Source organism: Arachis hypogaea, chromosome 2, assembly GCF_003086295.3.
Source record: "Arachis hypogaea cultivar Tifrunner chromosome 2, arahy.Tifrunner.gnm2.J5K5, whole genome shotgun sequence".
NCBI classification, from domain to species: domain Eukaryota; kingdom Viridiplantae; phylum Streptophyta; class Magnoliopsida; order Fabales; family Fabaceae; genus Arachis; species Arachis hypogaea.
In genome coordinates, this window is record NC_092037.1 from 97394175 (window position 1) to 97410169 (window position 15995).

Below are 15995 nucleotides of genomic sequence, written 5' to 3' on the forward strand. Positions count from 1 at the left end.
TAAGGTAATCTTATTAATCTTTCATCAGAATTGTGTCTTTTCAATTAGTTTTGATGTTTATTAATTACTTAAGTCGATATACATCTGATTTGTAAACTGTTGGATGGTGTTATATTTGAATGGAGAGGCAGCTCTTATTATGCAGATGCCCTTTTGAACTGTGACTCTCAGCATGTTGTTCATCTAATCCATTGAAAGTGATACATAGAAAGTAGTAACACTAAGGAAAATGTAAGTGATAAAGCCACTAACACTTGTCCATAAGTATACATTCTTGGCTTTCATGTATCTAGTTGATATTTCTTACTATGGTCATGAAGTAGATGTTGATTCAACCAAGAAAGAATATATGATGTGTTGTGACTAATGAGAGCCCCTATTATAGAGAGATTGAATTTAACATTAGACCATGCTCATTAGCTGTACAGAACAGTATTATTCATATTTGCTCTTTTAAGTTATTTTTTTTCCCTCCTTTTTATTTGAGGGTGGGGAGGTATATACCATAAGGATAATAACAAGAAAAAGACGCAATAAAGAAAAACAAAAGGATGGTAAGGAAGATTCTGACAAGTATTATCTATGTACAAACATATGCTGATGTTTGATCCTCCAACGCTCCATCATCAACACTGTACAGGATTTTTGCGCCACAGCCAGGGCCATCCAATGAACCGTCAACCAGCACTGCTTTTACATTGTCAAGATCCACCTTGTTTGGAATCTGTGGATAAGGCAATCAAAATTCAGAAAAGACACATTTATATTAATAAAAATGAAAACAGAATAAAATCTGACACTAGAATATATAGAATGTACCTCAAACATTGCTTCAGTAAGAACATTTTCTAACAAGGCTCTTAAACCACGGGCACCAGTGTTCTTTGCCATGGCTTTCTTAGCAATCAATCTCAGAGCAGTATCAGTGAAATGTAAATTAACCTGAAACATTGGATCAGACGTGGCATAAGTCACTGAAAAAAGAGGTTACCATGCCAACAATATTGAACAACCCAATGAGGTATGTTGGAGAAGAAGAATTTAAGCACAATAAGAATCGGGATAAAACATGAATCAAAAGACTAACAGCTTACATTGTTCATTTCGAACATCTTTCTGTATTGTTTAACAAGGGCATTTTTAGGTTCAACAAGGACCTGCGTTTCATAAAAAGTATTGTAAGAAGCAGTGGAATTCACAAAGCTGATAGAGGGCTACTAGGTGGTACTTTCTCTTATCTTCTCATGACAAGAATATCCTCAATTCTAAATTTCAACCGTTAGTGGTACTTTCTCTCATCTATGTCAATAATAAATAAATGTAAATTCTGTTTGTGCCAACACACCAGAATGTTATCACCAGCATGCTGCTTGCTAGCTCCTTTATCAGGTACACTCACTACCTGAAAGGAAAAGACAGAAAATACAAGAATATAGTATATAAATAGAAGATCACAAGCATACTTAAAAGTTTTAAAATCATTAAATTATATGGATGCAAGTCTATTTTATTTTCTAAATACTTCCCCCGCAGTCGACTAATACTTATGCAAATGTGTACAATGGTTTCATCCAATTGCTAATCATTTTCTAGAGCTACCTAGATCTGATGCAATGTTACTCCAAACAATGTTTCTTTATTGACAATGTAAAACACACAGATATGAAATCATATGCAATCTGCAGTTTTTTTTTTTTTTTTTTTGTGTACAAGTTTTACGAGGAAAAATAAAGGTTCCACACTGCTGGATTATGTCACAACGAATAAAGGTTTCACACTGCTGGATTATGTCACAACGAATCAACAAATTTTTATATTGACTGCCAAATTTCTGGGTTGGGACTTGGGTCTGCTATGTAAAGATTTATAAAAAAAGCACAGGATAGACAAAATGGAAGAAATAAAGTAGTTATCAAAAGCCAAAAGGAAACCTTAATATAAAATTTACCCACAGTGCTTTCCAGCATTTTAGCAAGGCCTGCTGCACACCCTCCCCAGATACATCTCTTACAATATTTCTACTCTCAGCCTGACAAACTAGCCAAAATCAATATTTTATGCAATTACAGAAAAATATTAAATCAAAATTTTATAAAAGTAGGAAACCTTATTAGTGATCTTATCGACTTCATCAACATAGACAATTCCCCGCTGAGCTAATTCCACATCAAAATCCGCTTCCTAAAAAGAGTCCATCAAGAAAAGTTGAAAAATCTGTATCTACCACTAAGACTGTGAATGAAAAAGACAATAATCTATATAGAGCAAACAGTAGGTGAATAGAGAGTTCAAGGGCATACCTCAAGAAGCCTATATAATATTGATTCAACATCTTCTCCCACATAACCCGCCTGAAAAAGAAAAACTGCATTTATCAGTAAAACAAAGTCCACAAAACAAATGATATAGAACACATACACAAGAAGATATTGTGGAACCTGCCTGAGTCAGTGTTGTTGCATCTGCTATGGCAAATGGTAAGTTCACAGCACGTGCCAGTGTTTTCGCAAGCAACGTCTTGCCTACAATTCCCAGCAAAAGTGGCAACTGAGTCTCACTACAATCCATTATTACAAATTACAGAGAAACACACACACTCTTTCTATTCTGGAAGGGTATTGATGTAGTGAAATAGCAATGTGACACCTGAGCCTGTTGGACCAATAAGCATGACATTGCTTTTCTCTGGTTCAACCACATCATCTCCATCTTCTGATTGGTTGGGGAAGCAAGATGAATCCTGCTGTAGTGGTTGTAAACAGCCACCGAAAGAACCTTTGAGTTGAGAATAAAAACTACATTAATATATATATATCAGGGTAAAAAAGGGAGGGGGGAAGAAAAATAACCAAGAAGAGAATTCATGAACCTATATATTACACAATTATGTCGATTACCTAATACAGACAACTATTCCAATGATTACCCTATACATGGCTATAACTCCCATATAATAAATAAAACAATGGATGGAGTTGAAAATCTTATCGTTTATTTCAAAACATTAGTGTCATGCAGAGAGAATCTAAGACATAAGAATTTCATAAATATATGCAATCATGAATATAGTACATTCCAAAGCAAAATTCAAGCATTTATGCATCATAGGCAGGCAATGAATAAAGTGAAGCTACATTGCCAAAAACAGGTTGCTGCAAATAAATGGCAATACAAATGCAGCTTATGAGTGGTTTGATAAAAGCAAATCATGGGGTAAGTGTTATTTCAGCACACACTACTCCGCCAAACATTTTCCAGAAAATTTTCTTGCTATGAAGCATTTTCCTAATGACTAATCACTACGCTCGAACTAGTATTATCCCTACTACCAGTATATGAAAGAATAGCTTCATATCAAAAACTAAATAAATTAAACTTGAAATCAAATAAAATGAAATGAAAAGCTGAAGGTTTGCAACCTTTTTCGCTTTCTCCTGGCTAACAACATTGCGATTGAGTGCTTCAATTTTGAAAACCTTTTTTTTTGTTTTCTCCTTCAAGAGGCTTTGTTCTGTTTCCATAGATCATGGAAGTGTAGATTAAATAAAGTCCATTTAAAGCATCTTCATCTCTAACACCTATCCTAATCTTATCCTTCATCAACATCGCTCTCTCCCTCATCAACTTCCCTTCCTCACTCACCATCATCCTCCTCACCGCACCTTCCACCTCATCCCTCCTTATTCTCATCTCCGAGCACTCTATCCCCACCATCCACACATCACTCACCAACCTCGCATTCACCCTCTGGTCCCCAAAGCTGACACATCATTGAACTTGACATTGAAGAGCGTGTGCTTCAGGTTCCGATGATGTGTCAACCCCGAAGCACACGCTCTTCAGCGTCGAGTTCCAATGATGTGTCAGCTTTGGGGACCAGAGGGTGAACACAAGGTTGGTGAGTGATCTGTGGAAGGTGGGGATAGAGTGCTCAGAGATGAGAATAAGGAGGGATGAGGTGGAAGGTGCGGTGAGGAGGATGATGGTGAGTGAGGAAGGAAAGTTGATGAGGGAGAGAGCGGTGTTGATGAAGGATAAGATTAGGGTAGGTGTTAGAGATGAAGATGCTTTAAATGGACTTCCATGACCTATGGAAACAGAACAAAGCCTCTTAGAAAAAGAAAACAACAAAAAGGCATTGGCGAACCGGTGACTTTGGGCACCGTTTGGTTGATGTCTGTGTATGCCAAAGACAGAGACACGGTGGGAAGTGTTCTTTGTTTGGCACGTGAGACACAAATTAAGAAAGACACGGTGACACAGAGATACCCACAAAAAACATGTATTTTGTGTCTTTTCAATTAGCTGAGACACTTCTTTTTAAGTTGAGACACGGAAAATTTTTACCATTTTATTCCTTCAACCTAATTTTTTTTCTTCAACCATTCTTCGTTTCCTCTCTCAGCCTCCATTGTTGTTGCCCGATTTGGGTTTCAATAGCGTCGCTTCCATCCTCTCTTTGGCGGCACTGTTTGTCTTCTGTTTTCTCCTTGCAGGTGACGTCACCGCAAATAAGAAAGTCTCTCTGCCTCACCCTTCGATCAGCATCAACAACGACTGTGTAACAACGAAGACGCTCTCCCCCATTCGTATTTTGTTCTTCTTCTCTTCATCTTCTTTTCATTCTTCTCCACTTCTTTCTTTTTTTGGTCCTGTCCTTTCATCTTTCCTCATTTTCATCTTCTTTTCATTCTTCTCCACTTCTTTCTTTTTTTTTCATTTACTCTGTTGCCTTATTCTACTCTCAGATTCAATTTGTATTTGTTTTAAAATTTTTTTAATAAAATATTTGAATGTTTGTATTATTCAATTAGAATGTTATTGAAGCATTTTTGTTTATTTTATAAATATTAAATTTCGGATTAAATTTTATTTGTGGTGTTCTTTGCCATGGATGAGGTGATAACTTATTCTGTATTTGGATTGATAGAGATTTGTGTTTGTTATGCTAATTTTTAGCAATTTTGGGTAAATTCTTTATGTTTATGAGGTTGATTTTATTTTGGATGAAGAATTACCAAAAATTAGAAAAAATCTGTGTTGGTCTTGAAGATGATGATGCCATGGTAAATTGTGATGATTTTGAAGGGGTATGAAAAGCCAGAAGTGGTGATGGTGATACTGGAATGAATGGGGTAAAATTGACTTTTTAATAAAATTGTGAATGGTGTGTTCTGTCCATGTCTTAATTATCAAACAGAATACAAAATTAATGTCTTCTTGTGTCTATGTACTCTTGTGTATTTGTGTCTATGTCTTCGTAATTTTAAGACATAAACCAAACACAGCCTTGTAGATGCATATGTCTTCAACTGATCTTATTGATATGGTCACAATAAAAGTAAAGTCAGTCTGATTGATAGCAGAGTTAATATAATTAGCATTATGTATGCATTGTCATACTAACTAAAACAAGAGTCCGATCAAACAGCAAATCATGCAAAGAAGTTGCTAGTGTACTAGGATCAAAAAAGCATTTACCATCATCGAATTCGACCATCCAAATGTTTGGTAAACTAACCAACAGATTCAAGCTTTAATTTATCATGTGCTCATGAAGAAAAAGGCAAAATAAAAACAAATCACACTTCTTTCCTGTATTTGTTAATATATATTTCCATAAGAATGAATATGTACATGTCTTTTTATTTGCTATATCTTTTTTTACTTTTAGAAAACTTAAATTCACATGTCTATCTTTTAATTGGCTAATAACTTTTACAGTTTCACTATCATGCTAAACATTGTCAAAGTCAATACACATAATTTTAAAATAAGCGAACAAATCAATAGAGAAAATGGGTATTACAAATTTTGAAACTAAAAATCTATAAATTATTTTAAAATAAGCTATTAAATAGAAGGAAGTAGGCAATTTAAGCACAATCTTATTCATAACAACACAATCTTTTTTTTAGTATATAAAACTCACTACATGAATCAAGTAATGACATTTAGAATTAGCTCATAGTATACAAAAAAAATTTGTCAATGAACTTTGCACTAAACATCTCTGTCAATGGAAAAATTGTACGAATTGGGTTACTTTGTCCTTGATTCTAATTTATTTGATGGATGCAAGTTGGAAGTTTCATTTTGATGTGTTTTGTTATGACTTATGGGACCGGATTCAAAAGTACTACTAGTTAAAGAAAGGATACTATATGTATTTTTGTATACACGTTTTTTATACCTTTTCTAACTTGAGTATTAAAAGTGATTCCATAGAAAATAAAAAATAACTTTTTTATATCTAAAAAATACATAAAAATTATATAAAAAATGGTATGAATATAATTTTTCTATATATTTAAAGTCAACTAATTTGATACAAGAGCTATTATTAACTCTTAAATATAAAATTAAATAATAAATAGTAAAAGAGGCTAAATAACAAAAATATATTTTCATGGATAAAATTTTTTACCGGTATTTGGATGTATAATGAAATCCACCAAAGTTTGCTGCCTTCTTTAAAGCAGATCTCCAATTCTTGATGATTTCCTCTTCATATGAGTGTAGCTATATATTTAAAAAAAAAAAAACAGAGATAAGAAACAGAGGGAGCGACCTATGAACAAGATGCTAGGAGTCAGATTATCAAAATTTATTATTTTTATTTATTAATTCAATTTTTTTAATATAATAATTTAATAATATATTTTTAACATATAAGCTTTCACTTGAGGCATAGGACTTACAGATCTAATCAAGTTTAGAGTACTCTTTACTAGTCCACGTTAGAATCAACATACAAGCTTTCACTCTTAATTGAAGGCTGAAAGAAAATACCAAAGACCATTTTGTTTAACGTAACACTAAAATATTTAAGGCCAAGCAAGAGATTTCTCATTTGCTGTAAAGATCTTGGGAAAGCAATCAATCAATGATATTATTCGCTCCAAAAACATATTAAAGATGATGATAAATTGATGCATGAAGAACAAAATCAAAAGAGAGAATGAATGACTCACGCAAATGGAGAAGGCCCAACGAAAAGTGCGATTCTTCTTGGCCTAGAATTGTTCTCAGGATCAAGCAAAGCAGACTCAGGAGGAGAATCTTCTTCTTCCTCAACAACTTGAAGCAAACTATCCCCAGCTGTGGTCGTTTTTTTTTGTTGGTAGCTCCAAGGTACGAACTTTTCCTTCTTCTCAGTGTGTTTGAGCCTTTGAAGGTGCAAAGATTTGATCTTTTGCAAATGGGTGTGATGGGTTTCGGTCCAAATGATTGGAGGAGAGGGAATCCGGCAGAAGCAAAACGAGGGTAATATGAAGAAGAGGAAGTGGGAAAAGAGAAAGAAGAAGAATAAGTGGTGTTTGTGTCAGGTGAAAAAAAAAAGGAGAAGAGAGAGAGAGGAATTTATAGAGAGAGAAGTGGAAGTAGTGCTCATGAATCATGATGATGGCAAATATGTGGAGGAGTATATATAATCATAAAGTTACAGCCTTTGAAAGCTAAGTAAGAAGGACCAAATTGATGCAATCTTTCAATTCCATCATTATGGGGAGTTATAATGCACATATACAAAGATTTTTTTGGGAGAATACCCATGATGACACGTGTCTATTTGCTTTGGTAGAGGGAGCAGCTTAAAGAGTTTTGGTAGAGATACCATTTCACACTTCAATTCCATCATTATTATTTATAGCCCTTTAATTTCTTATTTTGTCTCTCTTTGAAATAAGTGTAAATTAAAAGAGTCCATACATACTAGAGCTCTTAACAAGGAAAAATGATATACTAACCAGCGAAATTTTCAAATAGTTTTTTTTTTTTCAAAACAAATAGCGAAACAATGCATTTTTTTCTTGCTAAAAAATCACACCTAACCACAAATAGCTTAGCAATTCTTGCATTTATATTTTTATTTTGTTTACTAATATACCGCTGTATAAAATCTATTATCCCTTTCAGTCTAATAACTTATTTATCATTGAAATATTAATAAATAATGATGGAGTTTTAGATTAACTTCAAATTTAAACTGATAAAGATCACAATTCACTGTCACTCCAGTAGTCCAGTTCATAAAAGCACCATACCAAAATATCTGTAAAGCAACGTTTATGCAATTTTATAGCTATATTTTTATTTTATAAACAATCATTTTTTTATGTAAATTTAAAAATTCATATAAAAATGTACTTGTATAAGAATAATAATTAAAAAGTAGTGTACTCTAGATGTATGGAAGAAGATGGATTTTAATATCCATAAGAACAAGGATTGAAGCTTTGGTTCGCACATGAAGATAACAATGCAGAGTTTGGGTGAATGGTTTGAATTGTCGAATATTACTAATCCAATTAGAATTAGATTATGAATACCAAAAAAACTCCACTTGGATCTAAATGTTAATTTTGGTCCACTTTCTTTCATAGTTACGGTGAGTTCTATAATGTCTTTGTTATGTTATGCTGTCTAAATTGTCTAACTTTTTTTTAAAATAAAAAATAAAATATTTAAAATAAAAAGTAAATCATATAAAATTTATTAAATATTATTTATTTACCTCTTTTAGTAACTTAGGTACAAAGTGATAGGCACCATAACATTCACCCATAGTTATATTATGAGAACCAAACAGCCCATCTGCTCCAAGCCATTCAAAGCCGACTTGAATGTAGCCGATGAAAACAATAGGATAATATAAAAAAAAAAATCTAAGTTGATGTCTATTTTAGTAATTTTTTATTTAAAAGTGATTTTGAATGGTATAAACCAAACAACATTTATTTTACTATAATTCATTTTGATATAAAAATTACCAAACATAAATCACTTTAATACAAACCTACTTTTGATCAAAATCAAGTTTGCAAAATCAATTTTATGCAAACTCCCATTTACAAACTGTAATCCAAACACACACTTAGTCACATAGCCGCTGCTTTCTCCGTCCTACTATTATCGTTATTCTACTTATTTTTCTGGGATATTTCTGGAATTGCGCGTCATAGAACAAGACAAAGTCTTGAGTTGATACCGTGCCGTACATGGTATATCGCTATTCCATTAAAGCAAATGGTACATGTGAAAGTTTTCCTATCTTATTATTTACCTACTTTGACGACATTATAATATAGGTAGGTAGGTTCTCTATTATGATAGCTAATTATGAGGTTGTGACTCTGTGCTTGAGTTATTTATTTGTACTTCTTTAAAAAAGAAAGTAAGGCAGAAAATAAATAATTTGTCTTATGCTGTAGATTCTTTCTTGTTCTCTATTCGTAGTGGACTAGTGGTAGGTTCCTCTTCATATGAAGGGCTCCACTCATTCAATCAACTAAGGTGTTTTTAACCCTTTGTGTATATTTTTTTTTAATGTTGTTTTTCTCTATATTCCAAAATCTAAAGTCATAGTAGGTGAAATTGTCTATGGTGAGAAAATTCAATTCTGATCCTATAATTCTGTAAGCATTCGGTAAAAATATTCGAAATTAGTGGTCTTTTTTACATTCGAATACAAAAAATTTATAGGTAAAATTCGATTTTTGAGTTAATCCATAAAAATCAAAATCCTATTTAATCCTTATATATTATTGCTAAACTAAGAAGATAGTACAATATTTGGGAGTTAATGTATTTTTTACTTGATTACAATGACGTATGCGATAGTCTATTTATATGTTCTCAAATTAGTGGTCATCATCATAATATCTAGATTTTCTTTTTAATTAGATATTATTATAGATATTTTTAATACTAACTTAGGTGTTTTTAGAAATTCTTAATATTTGATTTATTTATTTAATTTCTAGAATTCTTTTACCATAATATTTAAATATTAAACATTTATTCTTACAAGACAAAAATCATGAAATATTTACATATTATTTTCACAATGTCTAGTATAATTAATAGAGAAAGCATATGAGTTACGACCCTACACATACCGCGTGAGATGGATGGAAAATTAACGTATTTATTTTGATATTAGAGACAGAACGAGGGAGACTAAAATATGTACCACTTTTATTTGTTTGTTTGATTGATTTGTATATCAAATATATTTTATATCACTAACTAATTTGGTGAATAAAGTTTTTATTTACATCGTAATATTTTTTTAATAAAATAATTTAAACATTCTCTCTAAATATTATTAAGAAGAGTAGAAGACCCTTTTCATGAATAATTTAAATATAAATTATCCTTGTTATTAATTAACTAATTCTTATTAAGAGTCCTTGGAAATAAATTAATTTTTTCTTTCGTAAACATTTACATATTCATGTCAGGCATCATCGATTCCACTAAAAAGCAACAAAGGTAGCACTTTAATTTAGAACCATACCTTGAGACCTAAAGAGATTACTAACAGTAATAGGCACTTTTAATATTATTCAGCAGCTTAACTCCATTGTTTTTACATTTTTTTCATCCTCCACTTGCGTCTCCCTCTCACATTTTCTTCACCTTTTCAAATACCCAAAAGTATTTTAAAGCTCCAACCCTGCAATAATAATTAGGGGTGGTAGAGATGAAGCCTGATGTGACCATATAATAAAAGAGGCAATTACTTTTACCATTAGTACACTGGCCTGTGTCATTAATTAGAAATGATGAAAGTGCTTAAAATTTAACAAATAATATTTGTGCTTTGTATCATTTGAACTGATGCATCCCCCTAGTCACAAATTCAACCTTCCTGCTTCAACCACGTGAAAACAAGACCTGGGTGGGACATGCATATTTCATGGCTAAGAAAAGTACATCAATTATGTTTCAAGACTTTCCAGTCTATGCTTTTGTTTAATTTACAAATTATGTGCGTATTTCATGATACTTTTTTTATTTTTATTTGTAAAATATAAAAAAATTTATAATTTTTAAAAAAATTTTTCTTTAACCCATTTTAAGATTTTTGTGTTAACTAATATCAAATTTATCTACTTTAAGAAAAATAAATTATTTTTTATAAAAATATGTTTTAACAAAAATTTTATTTTTGGTGATTAAATTTTGTGTGTAGCAAAATATTTTTTAACAAATTATTTTTCTAGTGATTAAATTATATTTTTTTTAAAATATTCTTCAAAATATTTTGTAATGATTGATTTTTTTTACTAAGATACTCTTTAATATTATTTTTTTAGTGATTAAATTGTGATATCAATGCATATTATTTTAACATTAAATTAAAAAAATTTTCATATGAGACTAATAGAAAAATATAAAAAAAATATTAAACTAAACTTGTAAAATCATGTTTAATAATATATATTGATATTACAAAAAAAAAATATGTCGTTAAAAAAATTAGTAAAATTATAATTTAGTAACTAAAAAATTATTGAAATGTATCTTAATAAAAAATAATTTAATTATTATAAATATTTTGAAGAATATTTTAGTAAAAATATAATTTAATCACTAAAAAAATAATTTGTTAAAAGATATTTTGATAAACAAAATTTAATTAAAAAAATTAAAATTTTATTAAAAGATATTTTATAAAAAATAATTTATTTTTTTAAAATAGATAAAATTAACTATAATTAATATAAAAAATTTAAAATAAATTAAAATAAAATTTTTAAAAATTATAAAAAATAATATATTTTATAAATAAAAAATTATTATTTTAATATTTTCTAAATGAAAAAGGAGTGAAATTTTCCCTAATTCTTAATATTTTTCACTAAATTATGTTTGTTTTGCTTGACTTGTTTTACATAATTTATGTTTTTTTACTCTCAAATAATTTTGAATTTATGTTTTCTTACTTTAAGAAAATATTTTAAATCATCGATCTAAGAAAAATATATTTTCTTTTGAAATTCTTTCGTTTAAACCGCAATCACTTTTTATATCCTTAATTTAACAATAGTAGTTCTTAATTATATTCCCATGAATTATGGATAATTTATTTTTCCTTAATTGAAAATCAATGTTACTGAGTGTTCGTTGTGGGACATCAAAGGATACTCATTTTAATTCTCTAGCACTGACAGAGCATTCAATTAATTAAAGTACAGAGTAAAAAAAAATAGCAACACATTACTTAATCAATAATCATCAATCAATAAAAGCACAAAACAACAACAGTGAGAACACTAGTAGTGAGCATTAAAAAACGACTATCACTGACCATCGAAGAACAAACACGAAGAGTGTTTGATTTCTGAACAGACAATAAAAGAAACACGAAGAACAAGCAAGCACCAAATTAAAATGGAGCGAAGTAGCGAACGTCGATAGCACAAAGACGGAAGTTCTTGAGTGCAACGGAGGCGACAACAGCAGTCTTTCGCTTCGACAGACGGCGACAAAATTGGAATGGAGAATGATTTTTTTCTTGGTTGAGCTTCTGCTCTCTGAACTCGAAGGAAGGAGATTGGAATGGGGAAGGATTTTTCTTCAATAAAATCACAAAACATTAAATAATCAATCATCCTGTGATTTGATTTCCGAACAGAGCATTAAAAAGAATGAAGATTAGGTGACAGTGAGCACTGACCTTCGGTCTGAGATGGCAAGCACGATGGCGAGCAGAGTCAGCAGACGAAGACGACGGCTAGCATGACAGTGAGAAGACGAAGACGTCGAATGCTCGAGGAAGAAACAGCGTGCCTGCGACTGGTGAGTTTGAGAGCGAACAGGGATCGGTGCGACGGACGTTGTGGCGGCAATAGAGGCACAAGGCGGTGGTGGAGGCTAGGGTTGCGGGCAGCAGTTCGTTGTTGTTGCTCTCTGAAATCTGATTTCTGAAGGAAGGGGCTTGGGCTTGGGCTTGGCATCTCTCTCTGTTTTTTAACGAAACGGCGTCGTGTTACTGAAATCGGACAGTTTCGGTTTCGGTTTGACCGGCCGGTTCTCGTCTGATTCAACAGCTCACATCCGGTTTTTAATTGACTGGTTTTGGACAATAAACTAAATCTTTGAATGAAGATTTTAAATTATTTTTTAATAAATACAAAATAAATATTGAATAAATAATTATAATAATTAATTATATCAAATAATTATATTTTTATTTAATTAATGATTTATATTAATTATTTAATAATTAATTATATCAAATTATAATTAATATAAATAATTATATTAAACCAATAATAAATATCATTTATATTATTATATTAAATTATAATTAATTAAATTTACTTATATAAAAAATAAATTTAATTACATTATAAAATGATTTTATATTAAATTATTTATTTTTATTTATAAAATTTAAAATACTAATTAAATTTAAATTATTTTTTAATAAAAATAGGAGACTTTAACTCTTAATCTCGTAGATGAATATGGAAAGATTATATCGTTTGAGCTATTACTTGGTAATTTAAATTATTTATTTTGATCGTTACGTATTATATTATATATATTAAAGATGTATATATGACCGTCGCATTCAACTTGCATATATCTTAGTAATCTTACATATAACATACGCTGAATTATAAAATGCAGATATTAGTTAGTATACTACTTTATTAACAAATGTTTGAACGTATAAAAAGGCAAAAAGCTTATAATGACAATAAGAGCAGTTAATGCCTGTGTGTGACTTTAACATCTATACTGTTTGTTGAGTTAAATAATTAAATTTAGATTTTTTAAATTTTAAATTTTATTTTAGTAGATAAAATATTATTTTTTATTTTTAAATAATTTTTTTATATTTTTTATTCTACTTATAAAATAAATTATAAAAAATTATATTCTTTTAAGTAAAATTTAAAATTTAAAAAATCAAAATCTTAAATAATTATAGTCAAAGTTAACCCAATAAAATAAAATTTGATTGCATATTTATAAGAAAAACAACATGGATTTTTATTATAATAGTTAACAAATGATCTATGTCAAAGACATGGTCATTTTTTTTACAGTAAATTTCTTCATTCATTCAACCTGTGCTTTTTAGGGTTCCATCATCCAATCTAAGTGTAAAAAGGACTATTAATCAATCGTACTGTTCTTTATTACATTTTATACATATTTTTATTTTGTTTATATCTTTTATTCATTTTTTGAGTAATGGCAATCCCACCAGTCACTTCCAAACAAAATAACATTTCTAAAATTTTAATTTGGGATTTTGGACCCATGCATCCAGTAATTAAAAGAGTATAATTCATCTCTTCAATTTTTAATATCATAATGCATCTACAAAATTATTTTTTTGTATTAATTTTTGTTTGATTCTTTTGCTATTTAACGTTAATAATGAATGAGTCGATAAATAGGTGAGTGAGTGAGCAATAAAAAAAAGTATTTTTATAGCTGTCCACAAAAGACAAAATAGAACGGATTCTCAGCATATACGCTACACTACAAAAGACACTCACTATACATAAAATAAATATTCCTCAAATAACTCACTCTTTTTTTCTTCCCCTCATTTCAAATCAATCAGCTCATCCTCTCTTTAAAATTTTTTTACTTTCCATTATTAATCTTACTTTTCATTATTAAATTAAATAGACAATGGTGATATATATACATCTTTAATATACATATAATATATAACGGTTAAAATAGACAATTTAAATTTAGTTAATATTTTAAATTATAAATAAAAATAAATAATTCAATTATAAATTATTTTATAATATATAAAAATTAAATTTATTTTTTATGTAAACAAATTTAATTAATTATAATTTAATATAACAATATAAGTAATATTTATTATTAATTTAATATAATTATTTATATTAATTATAATTTAACATAATTAATTATTAAATAATTAATATAAATCATTAATTAAATAAAAATATAATTATTTAATATAATTTTTTATTATAATTATTAATAAATTAATTATAATTTAATTATTTAATTAATGATATTGCCGTGATATATATTCATTTCTCAAAATAAATAATCATGATCCTGTTAGCCATTTTGAATTAATAATAAACGTTGCTCTTATACTATATGTAATTCTTAAAAATTATGGCAGAAAACGAGGATGATGGATAAGTCTAAAAACACTCACTATTATTATCTGCACATATATTACAATGCAATGAACCGAGCTTAAAACAGTCACTATTATTATCCGCACAATTGAAAAAAATATCTAGTCTAGACTCTAGACCAACCAAATATCCCAAAGGAGCCAAACATATAAAAAAGAACTTTTTCCTTCTTTAGCTATGTCTGACTTGGCATATGTGAAATTTGCCTCTCTCAAATAATTTAATACAGCAGAAACTCAAATAAAAGAAAAATTTTAAAAATGCATATGATTGATGAATTATGAATAAATTTGGTATTATTAGTTATTACATGCTTCTATAATATAATTCAATGCTACATACATGTGTAATTAATTATATGGATGGTGGTTCTAATTTCTAAATGCTGCATGCTTCGGACACAATGCAGTATGGCCCCACATGTTATTGTACCCTTCCTTTTATTTATGTGGCTACAAGCAATGCCACGTGGGTACCTGCCACCCTCATTATTATTATTATTAGACCATGCTTAGACCTAAGCCTATAAACTTATATATAAAATTTAATGTAAATACATTAAATTTCTAGCTGACAAGTTTAACAGTAAGATAATGCAAGCATTTAACTCCGGCTGTATTTCATGCTCCAACAAGTTGACTTGACTTACTTGAGTCGAGTCTTGAGAGTGATTTTATCATATTAACATTAGGCTCATAAGGGGCTTTCTCAAATGAATGCTATACAGCAATTCAATTAGTATAATACAATTCCTGATCATCAATACTAAAAACGCTTATCTTCTTAAGTGATATAATTATAATAATAATTATTAAATTTAATTACGTTAAGATCAGAGTTAATTGCTCCTTGTACGACTCCAACAAGAAGTTACCGCAAGAGAAAGAGGAAAAGTTGAGTTTTAATTATTTTTTTATTATTATTAAGAGTAATAGAATAGTAATTAACGAAGTGGGGGCATATATATTTGATCGAAAAACAAAGCATCTCATCGTACAATTATATTTCCGTCCTACCTTAAGTACTGCACGACAAGCTTTGCATGCTCTG

The 15995-nt window shown here is 29.6% G+C and overlaps 1 protein-coding gene and 2 long non-coding RNA genes across 4 annotated transcripts; all 3 read right to left on the reverse strand.

The window, feature by feature from the left end:
* Nucleotides 1-390: 390 nt before the first annotated feature.
* On the reverse strand, nt 391-3677 carry LOC112754657 (CLP protease regulatory subunit CLPX1, mitochondrial). 2 transcript variants are annotated; one of them, XM_025802362.3, is made up of 10 exons: nt 3420-3677; nt 2647-2775; nt 2443-2522; nt 2301-2351; nt 2107-2181; nt 1949-2029; nt 1346-1402; nt 1095-1157; nt 820-942; nt 391-724 (listed from the first exon to the last, which is right to left on the reverse strand). In XM_025802362.3, exons 2-10 carry the CDS (start codon nt 2669-2671, stop codon nt 581-583), a joined length of 699 nt encoding a protein of 232 aa, XP_025658147.1. In that variant the 5' UTR covers nt 2672-2775; nt 3420-3677; the 3' UTR covers nt 391-580. The 2 variants fall into 2 exon arrangements, with proteins under 2 accessions (XP_025658147.1, XP_025658161.1); XM_025802376.3 differs by lacking the exon at nt 1949-2029.
* A 2181-nt stretch (nt 3678-5858) lies between these two features.
* Nucleotides 5859-7618, reverse strand: LOC140180437 (uncharacterized). The gene is made up of 2 exons (XR_011874707.1): nt 6975-7618; nt 5859-6522 (listed from the first exon to the last, which is right to left on the reverse strand). It is a non-coding gene; the product is annotated as an uncharacterized lncRNA (long non-coding RNA).
* Nucleotides 7619-11996: 4378 nt separating this feature from the next.
* LOC112754685 (uncharacterized) lies at nt 11997-12750 on the reverse strand. The gene is made up of 2 exons (XR_003178662.3): nt 12467-12750; nt 11997-12364 (listed from the first exon to the last, which is right to left on the reverse strand). It is a non-coding gene; the product is annotated as an uncharacterized lncRNA (long non-coding RNA).
* Between the last annotated feature and the right edge of the window lie 3245 nt (nt 12751-15995).